Source organism: Bactrocera dorsalis, chromosome 1 (genome assembly GCF_023373825.1).
Source record: "Bactrocera dorsalis isolate Fly_Bdor chromosome 1, ASM2337382v1, whole genome shotgun sequence".
NCBI classification, from domain to species: domain Eukaryota; kingdom Metazoa; phylum Arthropoda; class Insecta; order Diptera; family Tephritidae; genus Bactrocera; species Bactrocera dorsalis.
Window position 1 is genome coordinate 83590945 of NC_064303.1, and position 16454 is coordinate 83607398.

At 35.0% G+C, this 16454-nt stretch overlaps 3 protein-coding genes across 3 annotated transcripts; 1 reads left to right on the forward strand and 2 right to left on the reverse strand.

Annotated features, from left to right (window-relative positions):
* Positions 1-16: 16 nt before the first annotated feature.
* On the reverse strand, positions 17-8032 carry LOC125780093 (uncharacterized). The gene is made up of 3 exons (XM_049461644.1): positions 7653-8032; positions 6158-6229; positions 17-527 (listed from the first exon to the last, which is right to left on the reverse strand). Exons 1-3 carry the CDS (start codon positions 7902-7904, stop codon positions 57-59), a joined length of 795 nt encoding a protein of 264 aa, XP_049317601.1. The 5' UTR covers positions 7905-8032; the 3' UTR covers positions 17-56.
* A 944-nt stretch (positions 8033-8976) lies between these two features.
* LOC105222059 (EF-hand domain-containing family member B) lies at positions 8977-12369 on the forward strand. Its single transcript, XM_011199241.3, has 3 exons — positions 8977-10555; positions 10621-10794; positions 11540-12369. The coding sequence occupies exons 1-3, from the start codon at positions 10041-10043 to the stop codon at positions 12315-12317; spliced, it is 1467 nt and encodes a 488-aa protein (XP_011197543.2). The 5' UTR covers positions 8977-10040; the 3' UTR covers positions 12318-12369.
* Positions 12370-12449: 80 nt separating this feature from the next.
* Positions 12450-16367, reverse strand: LOC105222060 (pre-mRNA-splicing factor CWC22 homolog). The gene is made up of 3 exons (XM_011199242.4): positions 15745-16367; positions 14433-15684; positions 12450-14323 (listed from the first exon to the last, which is right to left on the reverse strand). Exons 1-3 carry the CDS (start codon positions 16276-16278, stop codon positions 12645-12647), a joined length of 3465 nt encoding a protein of 1154 aa, XP_011197544.2. The 5' UTR covers positions 16279-16367; the 3' UTR covers positions 12450-12644.
* Between the last annotated feature and the right edge of the window lie 87 nt (positions 16368-16454).

A 16454-nucleotide genomic window follows, 5' to 3' on the forward strand; every position in this document is an offset into this window, starting at 1 on the left:
TTTTAAACTAGAATAAGCTTTTTTTGGTAACTTTATGGATAGAATGGTTGCACTGATTATTGCCGGCGACGTTTGTAGTATATTTCACGTTTGCAAAAGCGTAATGTTGAACCGTTTTCTATGCCGCATTCACTCAACAATTTACGTCCGTCGTGGTCGAAAAGCGGCGTTTTGGTATGAGCATCGATCAACATGAAGGCGCGCCATAGAAAACGCCATGAAACCGTTGTTCGATGTGGATGACCGCAGCGCGTTGTGGAGTAGACGAATTCTCCGGTGCTTCTGTTCGCCGCCAACCAAGCGGCATTAGTTTCAACCTGTTGTTGCCGTTGCTGACATGCTACCACTCTGTTGTCAGTATGGTCGGAGTTATCGTTGCTATTGCTCACATTTCCAGTTTCTTCGGACATGTGTCGTCTGCGTCGTCGGCTTTCGTATCGCTCACGCAACTCTCTTTTATGCTGTACACGTGCGGTTGATTCGATTGCTCTCTTTAAATTAGCTATTGTTGGATGTGGCTGCGGCAACTAATGGAAAAGGGAAACAAAAAACTTAGATTAAAGCCTCTGTAGGCGCGAAAGGTTTACAAACAACTTTTACACACATACCTATGTACATATACGGAATTTTTAAATAACTTAATTGCTTGATTGAACTTTTGATCAGCAATAAAATAGAGAAATATAGTTTTTAAGTAAGTAATCTAAAATGTAAGTTTATAATGTTTGAAGTTGAAACTTTTAAGTTTTTATTTAGCATCAGCAATCATAAAAGCTGGGAAGTTTTTAGACAAACACCCGTGTCTAGAAAGGTGTAAGAATAAGCCACATTAAAAGTCACGCCACCTTAAATTGACACACTAGCTGACACCTTAGCTTTTATTCATATATAAATACCTACATATATGTATGTATATGTATTCATTTACAGGTATATTTGGCATCAGCAATATAAGACAAATAAAAAACGTGTTGTAATAGGTGAGCGCTCTTATGTTTTCGTATTTCATAAACGCCACTGTAGGAATAATATAGTTGTGGTAACTAGCAATAACCGTTAACCGGTTTTAAAACTTCTACATGGCAACAATTGAAATTACAATTAATAAGTATACGCTCAAACATGGGTGAGCCCTTGAAACTTGGTAGGAAACAAACAATTTTGAAAAAGTACATTTTCAGTATTTTCATACTTTTTCTCTGTACCTGAACCATACTTTTTTCGAATCCCACCCTATATAAGAATTATCAGTATTTTCATAACTAAAAGAATCTTTAACCCTCTAATCTATATATCTGTATATAAAAGAAAATTGTTGTTAGTTACACCATTTATAACTCAAGAACGGCTGAACCGATTTGGCTAAAAAAATAATAATTTCAAAATTCATGTTTGTAGAAATTTGAGTATATGCAACTATTTGAAATAGTAGAAAAGAAGTAGAAAAGAAGTGCAACCAAATATGCAATGAAATAGATTATAACTGGCTCAGTAATCAGTCATTGAGTATGTTTTATACCACGTGCATCCCAAAATACTGATGTCATAACCTCTGTAGCCAACATTTTCATCTTTCCACGCCTGAGAACTGGTTTATCACGTGCAGTCCACTAGAATGACTCTCGATTGGACTTCAGTGGGAAATGATGAAGCTGTGTTTCTATTGTCACACACCGAACGTCGGTTTTATTACGACTACAGAACACTCGAACACTTCTCAGAATTAGTTACTCGCTGTTTTTGTTGGATTATGAACTTGCGAGCACCCACTTTGCACAGAGCTTTCACATCTTTAAGCTTAGCAAATATCTTTTCATCGGTGGATTTCCCTGAGCCCAAATTCAACAGTATTTTCCTCCAAAAAGAATGACTTATTAACACATGAAATGCTCTATGATCCATTTTTTTGTAAACTAACACAAGTTGCTTCACAGAAATGCATTAACTAATAATTACAATCCAACTAATAGAAATTATATAGATGGTAGTAGTAGTATTATCTATGTATCAGCCAAAGTGAAACGTAGACGGGTCCTCTAGTATACTATAAACAAGTAAGGAAGGGAGTTTTACTCTCACAAATCAACGTGGGACAACTCCAATATTCATTATGTGATGAATTTGTGAATGAAATATAATTAAATTCGGTAACTTACTAATTTATTTTGTAGGTCGTAGACTTACTTAGTTTCATTACTACATTTTGCTTGGCGTCCGAAATATGTACATTAAAATCAACTTAATTAACTGAAATGAGTTCTCAGTGATAAAAACCCAATGAAAACGTCTATTTATACTCGTGTTGTTCACTTAACGGTTGTACGTATCACCGAAAACTTAGCGAGCTAGATATAGGGTTATGTATAAATAAATGATCTGGATGACAAGAAAAGTTGAAATCCGTCCGTCCGGGCAAGCTTGAGTAAAAATTAATATATCTTTATGAATCTTGGTATGCGGGTTCCTTAGTACCCAAAAAAATTAGAAGTTCATAGATGGGCGTAATCGGACCACTGCCACGCCCACAAAACGCCTTTAACTGAAAACATATAAAGTACCATAATCAAGCCCTAAATTAAGATATAAAATCTTAATTTGATTTTCCAAAAGTAGGCGTGGCCCCGCCCTCTAACAAGTTTAATGTACATACCTCCTAAACCATTAAAGCTATAACAATCAAATTTACTCAGCACAAATATAATACGAGTAAGAACTACTGACAGTACAAAAATTGATGAAATCGAAACATAACCCTGCACTCCCTATATTGCGGTACTGTTCAAAACTACTAAAAGCGCAATAAATCAATAACTAATTACGGCAGAGACATTAAATTATACCTCCGTGATAATATGAGACGGCTTTATGAGAGCGGGTGTGAAAATTGGATGATGGGCGTGGCGCCGCTTACTTCTTGGTGAAATCATATATCTTGGGACCCGACCAACCGATTTCGACTAAATTTAGTACGTGACATTTTCATCATGTTCTTATGTCACAGTGCGAAAATGAGCCTATTTCCCAAAAAAACACAATTTTAAATTCCATCTGATTCTTTCACTTTCCAGTACACAAATCAAGAAATAATTAATATAGCGGAATAAATTTTGCACTAATAACCACCTTATGACCAAAAATTGTCCAAATCCAACCAAAACTGTTAAAGCCTCTAGGTACCGAATATGTGGACCCAGTGCTTATAGTTGGCTTATTACCGAAAATATCGGTGAATGTGTGAGATATATTAGTGAAATAGATAAATTTGAGCGAAAACTTCGCATAGCTCCTATATAACTAATATCAGGATTTTCGAACATCTGGCTCTACTCTGTGTAACATATTGTAAGAGTATTTATTACAAAATGTCAGCTTCGATTGAATTTATAAAAAAAAAAATAGTTTTAAATTTAAATGTATAGATATGTATATATATAGCTATAATTTAAATCCCCATTGATGTTAATTAAATCCAAATGCTTTTGCTTGCTCTAACTAATAAAACATCAGAGAAACTGTGACCACCGTTTGTATAAATTATATTAACTAACGACAGCAATGCATTCGTTGCCGCCTAAAAGCATTTATAATATAAAGATAACAACAAATATGATAACATATGCATAATTGACGCAGTATCACCACTATAGACGCAAATGGCTCAAAACCTTGAACTTGCAGCATAAATCATCAAGAAATAATGCTCAGTTTGCCAATTAAGATGCTAAATGTTACTTGAGGTTAATTAAGCTGCAAACTTTCATTTATAAAAAAATCATTTAAATAAATTTAAATTTCAAACAATCATTTAAGCACTGATTTTATTTATGTCTTCAATGTCTCCATCCCAGAGTAGAATAGTTTTGTGTTGTGTGTATCACTTAAACTAAACGAATTCCTAATAAGCCTGAACGTTTAGACTATGCCGCCATTTCCAAATATTCAAGGCTTTATTTCAAGAGTATCGGGAAGATACATATATATATTTATTTATGTGTAAGTAGTCCCACTTCACTTGCTGGGGAATACTATCCCCAATTATAATTTGTCGCTACTCAATTTTATGACTACATATTTATGTATGTTTGAATTAACTAAATCAATTATTATTTCTACAATAAATTCTTTTTTTCTCACTTCGATAGGTCTGTCATAATGACCCAGATTCAAAAGTAACGTGCTAAGTGATTATGCTTATTTACTCAAACAGTTTGCGTATAATAATCCAAGAGCAAAATTTAAATTCTTCTGGGAATCAAAACAACAACAACCACCTAGAAGTTCTGCTATATTTTAGCTTTAAGTGATTTAAGACTAGTTTTATATTAATAATTGTTTGTTGTTCTTCAATTTTTTTCATGTTTCGTATTCATTTTAACGTTATTATTTATAATAAAAAACATTGCAAATTAACCCTCAGTTTTCAATTCGATTATGAAGAACTGAATTTGGAAAACACATTTACTTCGTTTGCCCCGAAGTTATTATACACTTTACAAATACAGTTTCCATGGTTAAATGGCTAAATCGACTGAGCTTGTAATGCTGATCATTTATATACATATTTGTTATGGCATCAGACTTTTCCTTCGGGGTGTAAATATAATAATATTGATAGTAATTTAGTAATTTCTCAAATGAAATTTTGATATTACAGGAAAACGTTTAACTCCCGTTAAGTTAGGTTAATCTGGTATTCCAATAAGACACGCATAGACCAGTCTTTTGCAATACTAGATGGAGTTCAGTTTCTAGGTTCATGAGGACTATTCATCCTTTAGGATGCCTGCGCTTGACGCGATTTTTAACAGATTCTACGGCCTCCCTATCAATACCTCCTCCAGTGTATCATGCCGTGGGAACCCCAGATGCTTACATCGTCGTCTTGAAAATGCGAGACAAGTGTACAAGATATGCTCCATTGTTTCCCTAGTGCCTGCTCTAAGCATTTCCTGGAGTCTTCTTGATCTGTCAGTCCCATTTCCCTACAGTCTCTTTTATCGAGGACCAATAATAATTTTGTGTACTTCCGATCTACCGTTTTGCACATGATTTTTACAGTTTTGCAGCCAAGTAGCTCGTTTTGATTTTCTTTACTATGCTTCGGTCCAGATCGTCGTATAGAAAATGCATGGGTTTCCCAATGTTGATCACGTTTTCGGGTGTTAGCCGTACATTATTTTTGGCAATCTCGTCCACAATTTCATTGCCCTCGATGCCTTTGTGGCCTGACACGCAGTAGAAGTGAGGTTACCTGCTTTTGGCAATACTTTCCACTGCAGCTTTACTTTCCAAGACACTTCTGATACGATGCTACTGCTTTGGTGTGTGGAATTGCTTGCAGGTGTTTAGAGGCCAGCTCCGCGTCTTTCGCAATAGCAAAATAAACCGCAGTGGTCCGGCAAATTAAAAAGCTGCTTTATGTCTAACTCTGGACAGTATTTTTCCCATACCAACTCCATCGTCTCTTTTCGAGCCATCCGTAAAAGTGTTTACGGTGTTGTGCGTAGGTAAAATACCTATAAGCCAGCAATCTTTTTCTTTCCAAATGGGATCATGTTGTCGGTGTTTGGCCGATACCGAGTATTTGTCGTCCCACCGATTTTGCTGCGCATTTTTCTGCGAAGAGGTCTATAAGTGGCAGGTTTAGTACCAGTTTAACTCTTTAAAGACCAGGAATCAATTTATATATATGTATTTCGATTATATTGACAAGCAAACTTTTGTGTAAGATAATTGGATCTATTAATTATCTGCAACCAAATTTAATTTACAATTATTTCCTCAAAAAATTAACGTTCAGGTAAACCACAAAGAAAGACTTGAATAACGTACCCTCAGAGTTTAGGTAAGGGCCATGGCAAGTAATCGGTCCTGCCTAATTTGAAAAATACAGAAATACAACAGGTGGCATCGCTATGCATTTGAGTTCAATTTAAATTTCTCTTTGATTATGCCAATCTATGTATATAATTTTCGTTAGTAATTTGTTCGATTTGCATTTCTAACAGTATTATATGAAGGACTTGAAAAGAGTTGGACCATCTATTACTATTCTCACGAAAATCATGTCTATATTATCTGAACGAATCCGGACTGCCAACACCGCCGCTACAACAACAATTTCTTTATTACCATTTTTGAACATGCCTCTACTTACAATTATTGTCAGTGTTGATAAGCCATCACGTTCTATATAAATTGTAGTTGCATAACCATTCGCTATCGCTATCTGAAAAAATAAGAGGAAAAACAATATGATTTTGAGTCAAAATGTAACTTTCTATATAAATTGCATTTACTACTTGTAAAATTAAAATCGCCTGACTCGTACTTAATTTAGTACATTAAAAAAAGATAATAATAAAAAATATATAACATTTTTGTTTGTAATAAAACATAAAATCCCTATGAAAGTTTTCTTATAGCATCGAAAATTTATAATTTATAACAGATAAGTGCATAGTTATAGGAATACAGACATACCTAAATGGTATGCAAGTATAATTGTTAAGAAGTAATATTTTATGTCAGTAGGGTAATCTTTAAAAATTTTGTTTTTTTTTTTGCATTTTCTGTTCCCTTATACCTTTAGGATTAATGTAGAAACCCACTTTACCATTGGAAGGTTTCGAAAAAGGCCCAAAAATAATAATTAGGGGTATCCCAATCTTTCAACGCTTATGTCCATTTTTGTATGCTTTTTCAGTACCTCAAACTTTAAACGCGTTTTTCTCTAAACACACATTTTTTTAAACTGGCGGACATGATTCTCAACCGATTTACTTAATTTTTTTTTAATGTTCACAAAAAGCATGGCTATCATCCCTACATTTTTTATAATTTATTGACAATGTTATGCAAAATGTATGTAAAAAAACATGGGGAAAATTAAAAAAAAAAACCGTTAGTTACTTTTTTATTTATCAACATTTTTTCATGATTCTATATAGTAGGGACGATAGACAACTTACGTACTTTTTAAGACTAAATTGGGTTTTTGTGTTTCAGATGATCCAAACATGAGAAATCGTGTTCGCCATGAAAAAATGCATCTCAATCACCCAGCCATTTCTCCTACAGATGTCATAAAAAAAATTCAGAAAAAAATTGTTTATACACTCCACAATATTTCTATTCTATGAAAAAAAAGTAGAAAAAACAGGCCAGATTACTACTACTACTGACTCCTTAAGATGCTTTACTTAAGAAGGAGAAGGATTTTTTTCGAAATTATTTTTCCTTATATAAATACATAACTGCATACACTCTCGAAAATGTTGTGTCTAGATTTTTAGTCGATACAACAAAATATACATCAGATTTCAAAGCTTTACAGCGTTTTGTCGCTATTCACGTTTTCAAAAACGGTTCTTCTTATAACTTTTAATTTATTGCACCGATCCTTTTGAAAGTTTTAAATTTTTTGAAAACATCGGGTTTTTATAACAATATACTTTTATATTTTCGATTTTAGATGATAAAAACTTAACTGAATAGTCCCAAAATATCATACTAAAATGTTATTTTCAATTTAAACAAATTAACTTTTTCATTAAAAAAAAGGTATAAAAATGGCTTTGGTTTTACACGAATAAACCCTTCTCCTCCCTTCGCAATAATCAAATCTATTATTTGAAAGTAAATATAATTACCTCACCACGAAGTTCTTCTGGCGTTATATCACATGGAATATCTGAGAGTACCTCATCAGATTCCAAAATTTGTTGGAGCTTAAGTTCAGTGGCCTGAACTAACCGATCATGGTCTCTCCTTTCAGCATCCAATTTAGGAATTCGTTTTTTCTTACCCGGTTTCTTATCACCCGGCTTCAAATGACGTTGCTCACGTTGATACTGTCGCAACAAATTTATTGGCATTCTTTTTCTATTTCTTTTGCGGCGCATATTATAATAATGCGTTACACCTATATATAATAGGAAATATTTACACTAATCTAATATTTGTCTTATTAAATATTCCTGAAAATGTCACAAAGTTTCGGAGTATAAACAAACTAATGTAGTGATGGGTCGATAACTGTGCTAATAAAAAATTAACGACCTATTAAATCGACTAATATCGACAAATCGATTTTTAAATCTTAAATCCCATGGATATTGTGTTATATTTTTTGCACCATTTTCACTTAAAAAGAAAAAAAGTTAATTATCTTATGAAAGACAGTAGTTACCAGTAAATATGCTGGTAAGGTTCAAGTTGCTTGTCATTAAAGTCAACTGAATGGAGCCCAGGAAATCTGCTGTTTCGATGGGTTCAGACCATAGGGAAAGGTGTGTTAGATGAAGGAAGTGTTTAGAGTAATGCGGGACGCATAACATATATTTCGTATGTTGGTGTCGATTCTGGATAAGTAGTAGTTTGGGCTGCTACATTATCCACAAAGAAGCTGGCAGGGGTCTTTAAATTATCGGGACAACTCATGTGTCTAAAGTTAGTTTCGTCTATATTCTTAGGATTGTTGTCAGTCGTCATTTTTGTTATTAAGCTCCAGTCTATTTCCTTCGTCCAGCTCGTGAATGTGGTCGCTGTGGGTTTAGTGTAAAAGTTGTTGAGAAGAAGCTATAAAGAGAACCTAAAGTTTCGAAATAAAGAACCTAAGCAGTAAAAGAGGGAATCACCACTCACTGTTTACTCTTATTATATTTTTGAAAAAAAATTTATTTTTTTTCATATTTTGTATGTATATATTTTCGAGAATATTGTCTGTAAATTTCAAAGTAATCCGGAATAATGAGCTCGTCTCCGAGCGTTTTAAAATAGGCGGAACCGTAACCCGGAGTAGCCATAACTTTAAAATGGCCTGACCGATTGACTTGAAAATGTCACAGGATCTTCTACTACTAGATACTGATTGAAGGAATAAAGTTTCTGATAAAAAATTCGATTTTTTTAATCACTTTAAAGTGTAAATTTTCGTGCAAAAAAAAAAGATTTTTTTATTGGGAAGCCGCCATTTTGTCTAAAATCAAATTGTTGACTATTCTTCGATCATTACCTGTATTTATCTATCCTAAAAGTAATCCTTTTGGTTTTTTATTTCAGATAATTTAGATCAGAGATATCTTTCTCACCGCCAAAAACCTTTTTGTGGAGGACTATCAGGAGATATTCTACAGAAACGACAGAACCCAATATTTTTATTAATAAAATTTGAATTCTTAAAATACGTTATATTTTTCATATAATTTAAACCTCTCCAGAAAAAATTAGAAAAAACACAAACTCGAACTTACAAGTGAATATAACGCCCTAACAGAGAATTTTATCCTCTTTAGCTTTTGGGAAGTCCAACGCGACTATGATCGTCCTCTCAAAGGGTGGTTTTTAATTTAGGCTTGAAGTTAAAGCTTGCTTTTGCTGTTTTAACGGTAGAAAACATTCCTTAACGAATTTCGAGGAATTGTACCGAGTCCATTCTAGTTACTTAGACCCGACTGTCGTCTGAACGTAAAGTAGAAGTTCTGTTGTGGTACTGTACCCTTTACGGAAATCATGTTAACGGTTTACGAGACTCAGGTGGGTGAAGATCGGGAGTAACAAGCCCTCAAGTGTCTTTACTACAGGGGCAAAGAGAGTTATGGGATGATAAGACTTCCCTAGGTTAGCAGATTTCTTAGATTTAAGTTTGGGGAATACTTTTCCGACTTTCCACATATTGCGTATATTCTATTACTATATTATGAATGGGTACAATTCGACCATTACCAAGCCCACAAAATTGTGATTTTTAGAAGAAAGAAATCCTCAATTTTTAACTGTTTTTCACTTTCTTCGTCTTCGCTTAACTCCAACAATTACAAGTATTTACAAATAATTTTAAATGCCTGATTTTACTTTTATATTGTACTCAACAATCACGTTTGCTTCTTTTTACCTCATTGACTACCTTATTTGGTACAAAATAAAAACATTACAATTTCTTCTTGACAATAGATAAATCCTATTATAATTTTCATTAAAGATAGTAGTAATCGCCAAATTGCGCTCTTTATTTTATATACGTACATACATATATTGAAATGAGCAATTGCGGTAAATACGTAGATCGCAATCCGAGTTTGCGGGCAGCAGGGAAATGTTTTGTCTCGAAAGAGAAGACGGAAGACGCGCTGAAAATTTTCTCCACGGAAGAGGCAGCGGAAAATATATTGCTCACCAAATGCCGCCTCAATAACAAAAATGTAAACAACGATGTTTTGCCCTTCCAGCGATATATACCAGAGGAAAACATAAAGGAATTACTTAGTCCTGAATTGAAAAAGAGTAGATTTGTTGTATTCCGCGAAAAATTTGCCGAAAATATGTATTTCAAGAAACCTGAACTCGGTAAAGTCTTTCCATTGGACTCGAAACCACAAAATATTACCAACGATAATACCACCTTTGGGGACTCTACAATACGATCCGAATCATTATATGATCTCATATTACCACGAAAGTCTCCAGATGAAGTGAACCGCGAATATGTTCGCTGGCATGAAAAGTATATTATCAGCCATGGTCATTACTTACCTTCAGAACAATTAAGTCGCCAGTAAGAAGCATTATATTATATTCATTCAAGTATTTGAAACTCAAAAATAAAATTTAAATTCTTAGTTACAAAAAACCGTTCGACAAGAATAACCACTTCGGTATAGTTTACGATGTGGACTTCAATGGAAAATATGTTAAGAGAGCAATTCAACAATGTGATAATCTTATCGTTATCAGTAAGGCGCAAAAGCAATTTCTTGAAAGGACTTTGGGCCGTTTGGGACGCAGTATTTATAGGTAAAGGAAATAATATTTTAAATTGTAATTACACCCTTGGCCGAAATTTTGAGCTCTAGACTGGAATATTAAGTATGTTTATAAACTATTCACTTAATAATACTATACTATATACTTTTAGTTTTTAAATGAGAGTACTTTCAAAAACTTTTTCGTATCTCGGCCCGAAGAGCTATTACCTACATACATACATAAGTACCTACTACAGCATAAAAGGTTAAGAACTGTTGAGCCAGTTATAGCTTAATGTAGTAACACCTAAAAGGAAACCATATAAAGTACATACATATTTACTATATATAAATATTTTAGATTCAGTATCTAAAATACAACTTTTTCTCACCAAGTGGCTGCTCATTTGGCGGACCTACCGATATCGTACCACATGTCTTCTATTGAACTCACCGATCAAAATCAAGTCTTTGTATGGCAAACTTTTTTTTGGCGATATATTATAACGAAATATAACATTATCCAAGGCATCGCTAATCTCGGAATCCATTTTTTAGATTTGACAAGAATACAATCTAACCAATCCAACCCAAGTCCTTGTATGGAAAACTTTTTTATTTGACAAGATATCTTTATTATCCGCGACCATAGTACAATCTCCGAACAAATTGTTCAGATCACATCCGTATAGTATTTAGCTTCCACACAAACTGATCGCTGTAAAAAATTCGCCTGTGAAGGGTATTATAACTGCCGATACTAATGCTTCTTCTTATTTTTCTTTTATTATTAGAGAAAATCGTTATATAACACCCGAAATGTCTTTCGGTGCACCCTCTGGCGCAGATGAATGTAATGTGAAAGCACTTATGGAAATACAAGATCAGTGTGAAGGAACGAGTCCGCTTATAACTGCTCTGGGACATTTAAATAAAGTGCGACAGAAGCTATTCGAACGCCACAACTTTCATATGCAAGATTTAAAATTGGCTTTGGAGAATCGTGACATTAAAAAAACAGGACTGTTAACCATGAAGGAATTATTTGAGATATTAAGGCGAGAGGGTGTTTATTGTAATTCGGAAAAGATAACTACAGCGCTACGTCATTTCAAATTGATTGAAAACGAGGGTCTACCAACAGAAGGTGTCAAATATGAAGAGCTATGGAAGCTCATACATGTACAATACCCAATACCAAAAACCGGTAATATATCGAAAATGCCGCCGAATATTTATAACAAAGATACCACCTACCGATTACTCTGTCAAGATCGAAACAAACCACCCGTTGAAGCCATACCATCGAAGCCCTTCGATCCAGAGAATGCAGAAGAGCCGACAACTGTCAAGGATGTTATATCTCCTGATATTCCAATGCATTTCGGGCTTGCCCCAAGTGATTTCGCTAAATTACGCCCCAAAGAGGAACTCCGACGTATTTTTAAACGTTTATTGGTTGCAGAAAAATTCGATATTATGTGGGAAACCGCGCAAAATAAACTAAAACGTTCAAACGAACTGATATCAGTAGATGAACTGCGACTAGCTATGAATAGTCATAAAGATTAACATTGTAAATTGGGAGGTGCAAATCAGAGTAATACAAAGTATTTAAAATTAATTTGAAAGCTATTGAACGACAATGCTCATAGATACCTTTGATCCTTAAACGACTTTTGATTAATTAAAATTTCGTATGTGTATGATTTAAAATACAAACATTTATGTATGTAAAAATTTGTGTGTAAGTAAACATTATAGCTCTTATCCTGATAAAGTTTAGAGAAAATACTTTTTTCAAAATATTTTAACATGTACAGTATCAGTTATTTAACATAAAAAATTCACAATAGCTCTAAAGCCTATTTAAGTCCATTGTCAAACTAACTGTAACGATTATCCACGTTCTTTCGAACCATTGCGCGTTGATCGCACACTACGTTTGTCATAGTAGTTACGGTCTTTACGATTGCGATCTCGACTGCGACTACGGCTACGACTGCGTTGGCGTCTGTTCTCACGATCCTTTCGTCGTTCTTCATCAGAGTGGCGAACATACTCTTTAGCACGTTCCTTTCGCTCACGTATTTCTTCCCGCTTTCTATCAGGTGACTTATCTCTTTGCCGTCTGTGCTCCATATGCCGGTCAGAATATCTATTATCGTTCCTACTCTTCTCCTCGTCATTACGCTCATTTCGTTCCGATTTGTCCCGTTTATCTCTTTTTACTTTACTTGCTTTTCTATTATCTTCATCAACGTTAATATGACGATTTCGTTGAATTTTATCCAGTTTATCATCATTTGCTCTACTCGACTTTTTCTTTGACTTGGTCGAAGAATCTTTGGACTTTTTACGATCACGATTACGCCTATTATCGTCACTGCTGCTGCTGCTACTTCCGCTACTGCTTTCATCATCGCTTGTACTGCTGTTGGAGTCTGATGAATTGTCAGAATCACTGCTACTATTGTGTTCGCTAATTTTCTTGGTTTTATTTTGTCTTGAATGAGCCTTCCGCTTTACCTTCTCCCTCTTCGAAACCTTGTTGCTACCTTTCTTTTTATCAGTTTTTGCTTTGCCGCGCCTTTTCTTCTTGCCCTTTTCATCTTCTGAATCACTAGAGTCTGACGTATCACTAGTCGTGGAACTACTGTCTGATGAACTTGATGAGCTTGAAGAAGATGATGACGAACTTGAAGAGCTGCTTTCTTCTGGCTTAACAGCCAATATTTCAACATTGATAGCTGGCACTGATTTCGGAGCGTTTTTCAAAAATTGTCTTAATTCATCAGTTAAACCTCCCAAGCCAATCGATGTGAAAAAATTGATAGCGAAGCGCGTATTCCTGGGATTATCCTTAGGGAATAGACCAGCCAAACTTTCCGTTAAAACTTCATCTTTCAGTTTAGTATTTAATTTCCCCAGTCCCATATATTCGGCTAACTCTTGGAACAGAATTTTTATAAAAATCCGGCTTGAGGAGGTCGTGTCATCTTCATTTAGTTTAATACACTCCAACACATCCCAACCGATGGCATCAGTGAATAGTAAATGTGCAAAAAATTTACTTACATTCCTTAAGCGATTCGTATCTAAACGATGAGTTGTTTGGTATGTATCTTTGAATATCTCTTCAAATGGTTCAATATAGATTTTGTTAATAGCACAAAATCGTTGCGCTAGTAATCCGTAAAATTTTTCATACGTGCGCTGTTCTGCACAACAATCAAGGAACATGTGGCAGAGCTCGATCTCTTGACCTGGTTTCAACTGCATCTTCATCAACTTATGAGCGCATTCCTCATAATCCAAACTCGAGTTTATTGTTAGATAAATTGTACGCCGTAAAGCAATTAGATTAGTTTCGGTGTTGTCGATGATGTCCCCAGCCGTTTTCTGGCCACCGTCTTCTCCTTCATTTTCTGAATCCGAATCACCAGAGCCACTTTCAGAATCGCTGCTGGAGCCCGAACCACTCCCACTACCACTAGCATCACTTCCCAATATCTCTTTACAAAGACCTTTATATTTTTCTTCATTATTTTCATACTGATCATCGAATTTGAAAGCATCTAAAAGGGAAAATAAAGTTCTTATTCTTACGAAAAATTTTAAATGATAAAACTATTTTAATACACATGAAAAATTTACTATGGATATTTAATTTTCAATGTTACTCACTTAAAACATCTTCAGGATTTGTGGCCTCATCCAACATTAGCAGATGTGTAAATTGATCATCTTCTTCCACCAGCTCTAGGGACTCAATAATTGACTGATGATCTTTAAAACCGTCTTTTCGTACTTGAAATACCACTTCAATCATATACTGTACGCGTTTATCCAATTTACCCTCATGCAGTATATTTTTAAGCATTTCAAAAATGGCACCTATTCCTTTTGATGACACCTCTGTCAACTTCATGCCACATTCCTTAAGAAAGGCAATAGCCACCTCCACTGAGTCGTCTGTAGGTGTTTCTACTAACAAAGTTAGTATCTCCAATGCGAGAATTTCATGTGCCACACGTTGATTTACCAAATGGGCAACGAAACGGGACGAAGATAAACAAACCGCTTTATCATTTCGACGAAATGCGCGTTTGAATTGTATCACCAAGCGCTTAAGTAACAATTCACCAATATTAGGGAATTTGGAATTTATTATAGAGACCAAAGCTGCATAGACGTGTGTGAATGTTGGTGATGCTGCTTGGGCTTGTATTATAGAACGACAAAGTAGACCACGACCTCGTACAATATTCTCCTTTAGGAGCTCACGCGTTATAATCGCTATGTTGTCTACATTCACTTTGTTGATATAACCATGTATTGATTTTTTTAGTGCTTCCCATGCTATACGCTGATATGCAGCTGAAGCTTTATCGGTTATTTCGGCTTGCATCATACGTAACTTAGCTGGTGGAATGTAAGCACCGCCAGTACGTGATGTTAACAGATCCACAGTTCGTCGCTGGCGATCAGTAATCTTTGCATTTGGATCAGTAACCGTAGCATTGTCATTATCATCATTTTTATTATCGTCTTTTTCTTTACGCGTTGGAGACAATTTATTACGTTTGGGCGAACTTTCAGCACTAAGACTTTTTCCTCTCTCCCTTCTTTTTTTATTCCGATCTTCATTTTCGCCGCGCTCACGTTCGGCATGACGTCGTTTACGTTCCTCTTGTCGTCTTTCTAGGGATACTGACCGCCGGGAACGTTTACGGGAACGAGATCGTGAACGTTGTCTGGAAATAGAGCGGTTACGGGAACGATTGCGTCGAGATGGTTTTATTGGCTCTCGAGAACGAGATCTAGAGCGTCGACGCGATTTGTTTGCAATACGGGTTTCTTTAGTTTCCTGTATTTTATTATTCTCGTCAGATTTTTTAGCGGAAGTTGATTCCGATTTTTTTTCGGAAGGTTGGTCCTGCAACAAATAATTTTAATTATTACTTTAATAACATACAAAGTATAAAAAAAATCAAACCTTGTTTTCGCTCAAGTCGAAATTGTTTTCCACAGATTTATCATTAGTAGGGGTTGGTTCGATATTTTCATTCGGCCCATTAAATCCTTCTGATTCTCTCTCCTTATCATCAACTACTTGGGTAAGTGCTTCATTATTAGTTATTTCACCTTCTTCAAGTTCTCCTGAGGCTTTATTTTCATTTGAATCACATTCAGCCGCACCGGTGGAATCGCTTAACTCTTTATTTCTGTCAGGACTTACTGTGTTAGTTAACCTTACTTCATCATTTTCTTCTCGATTTTTGCAGCTCTTTACATTAACTTTTTCAGGCAAGTAATCTTCGCTTTGTGTTAAAGATTTTTTTTCTTCTAACGAGGGAACTGATGAAGATTTATAATCCTTTCCATTCTCTGTAGTAGTAACATCTTTTTTAGCAGATGATTCTTTTGGACTTGGAGCCGAATCAGCAGAAGACGATGAACTTGACGAACTTGAAGTTACACTTCCACTCTCACTGCTAGATGAGCTGCTATCGGTATCACTGTCTGCCATCTTTTACAAAATGAAAATATTTCACTCTAAATGCACGCCTTTAAATTGCTTTGAATTTTACAATTTCCAGTGCAAAACAACTCTAGATGATCAAAATATATCGATTTAAACAGAACGCCGATATGGCTTAGAAAAATTTATCGATTAAAATTTTTAATTATAGGTGACCAGGTAAA